This window comes from Papilio polytes, unplaced genomic scaffold, assembly GCF_000836215.1.
Source record: "Papilio polytes unplaced genomic scaffold, Ppol_1.0 DF823980.1, whole genome shotgun sequence".
Taxonomy (NCBI): Eukaryota; Metazoa; Arthropoda; class Insecta; order Lepidoptera; family Papilionidae; genus Papilio; species Papilio polytes.
Genome location: NW_013525224.1, coordinates 59832 through 61740, shown reverse-complemented (window position 1 = coordinate 61740; position 1909 = coordinate 59832). Strand labels below are relative to the sequence as shown.

At 41.1% G+C, this 1909-nt stretch overlaps 1 protein-coding gene across 1 annotated transcript in view; it reads left to right on the top strand.

Moving 5' to 3' along the window:
• The first annotated feature begins 313 nt into the window (after positions 1-313).
• Positions 314-1909, top strand: part of LOC106101427 (probable serine/threonine-protein kinase DDB_G0280133) — a 4108-nt gene continuing 2512 nt past the window's right edge. The window contains exon 1 of the mRNA XM_013280664.1: positions 314-466. Coding sequence (XP_013136118.1) covers positions 314-466 — 153 coding nt within the window. The remainder of the gene's footprint in view (positions 467-1909) is intronic.

Here is a 1909-nt window from a genome sequence, read left to right as displayed (position 1 = left end):
TCTCAACAATTCCTTCCACAACATCTCTGTGCAACAACTGACTTAAATAAAGTAAAAGTTAAAACTCCGACTGAAGTCAATGAACAGAAAAGATAAATTGTCTTGTTAACTAATACAAACAATTATACAACTTCAGTTTGAAAACACAACTTAAATAAGTTTACACAACATTAACATAGAAACACTTTCATAGATCAAATAACTGGTAAACATATTTTATATTTACAGAGTAAAAATGTGTTATGTCCTAATCTGTCAATCTTGTCTCACAATTATAGTCGCAACGCTCTCTATAGGCCGATTGTCTTTACTGATGAAGGACGAGTTCGACTTAGAGATATCTGGAGCAACACAGCAAGCTGTATTTAGGCCGCGTGCGGATATCGCAACGCATCCTCACAAGCAGCACCTGGCGGCGCGCCAAGCTGCGGCGTCCAGCGACTATTTGGATTCATCTCCAAAATCTGTCATCGATTCCTTACAAGCTAACAATGACCTTTGTTACAAGTGATCACCAGACAATCATAATCCTTGTATAGATAATATAGCAAAGAAATATATTTTAATATGTTATTGATACTGTTTGCTAGTGAGTTGACAGGATATGAATCAGCAATACTTTCACTGTTACACTGCGTTATGGTCAGCCGACACGCGCACGATAATATCACGGTCTTCGCGCTGCGCCGCGCCGCCCATCAGCTGGGATTTGCAGTCATCTTTTTATCATTCATGCCCTTTTTAATTGTCATAAGTGTCGATATCGCGAAAAATAGTATGTTCCTAGTTTAGTCTAATTCAATAAGGCTACTTTCAATCGCCCGATGAAGCTATAAAGTCTAAACACCAAAGAGTCTTTTTTTAAAAATTAGCTAATCAGAAAGTTAGGTTGTAATTCCCGGCGGCACTGCAGGGCTTGCGACATCGCCGAACACATTTCCTCGGTCGCCAAACTGCCGCCTGCTTGCTCAGCGCCGCCGCGCCGCTGCCCGCACGTGATTGCACTGTCAATATGCGGCCCGCACGCACACGGGCTGGGCCATAATATCATAGAAAACAATGAATACTATGCATTATACAATTGACCTTGTAAATGTAACCTTAAAAACAATATTTATCAGATCGCATGATAAAAGGCCCACGTTGTCGTGGCATACGTTGTATCGCCTTCTTGTAGTACAAGACAATTCAATATTGCTCTGTACCAGTTCCTACATTTAAGATGAGAATATAAGGCGAGCGGGGAGGCGGCGGCGCGACGCGACGCGGCGCAAGGGGGCCGGGACACAGCAACGATAGTGAGAGCGGACGAAAGTGCTGGTATATTTGGTAACCGCGCGCCCCGCGCATGCCGATGTCACGCCGCAGGGCCGGACTCAATCACCTGCTATTAGCCTAGTCACGTGCCTGTATTGCCATGACGACACCACGGTACTTATAATTTGATACAATGATTATGTACAAATAAAAAAATAGGTTATACGTAAATTATATAGAAGTAGTTACTGTAAAGTAGAGTGAATATAATTTTTTTCTAAGTTATAAATGAAAAAAGTCTTTCGGACCTTTGAGTTTTGTAATACGCTTTTCGACCTAATTCAAGTAAGTGTAGTAAATTGCTGCGACCTAGTATTTCAAATAAACGGAGAACTGACTTAACATGATGAAAAATGTGCGTCATCAAAATGTAAAAAAAAAAGTTACTTCGGTAACAAAACAATTGCTTAATTATTGCACCATTTTAGCACAATTATAATTAATTAAACTGAATTTAATTTCAATTGTAGATATATGGAGTCCGGCCCTGTCGCAAGTGGTACAATTTTCACTCGATTACGTTTCTTAATCGATCGGTATGCATTGTTACGTGCGGGTTACAGCAGTGACGGCAGCGGCCATGTGCGGCCGC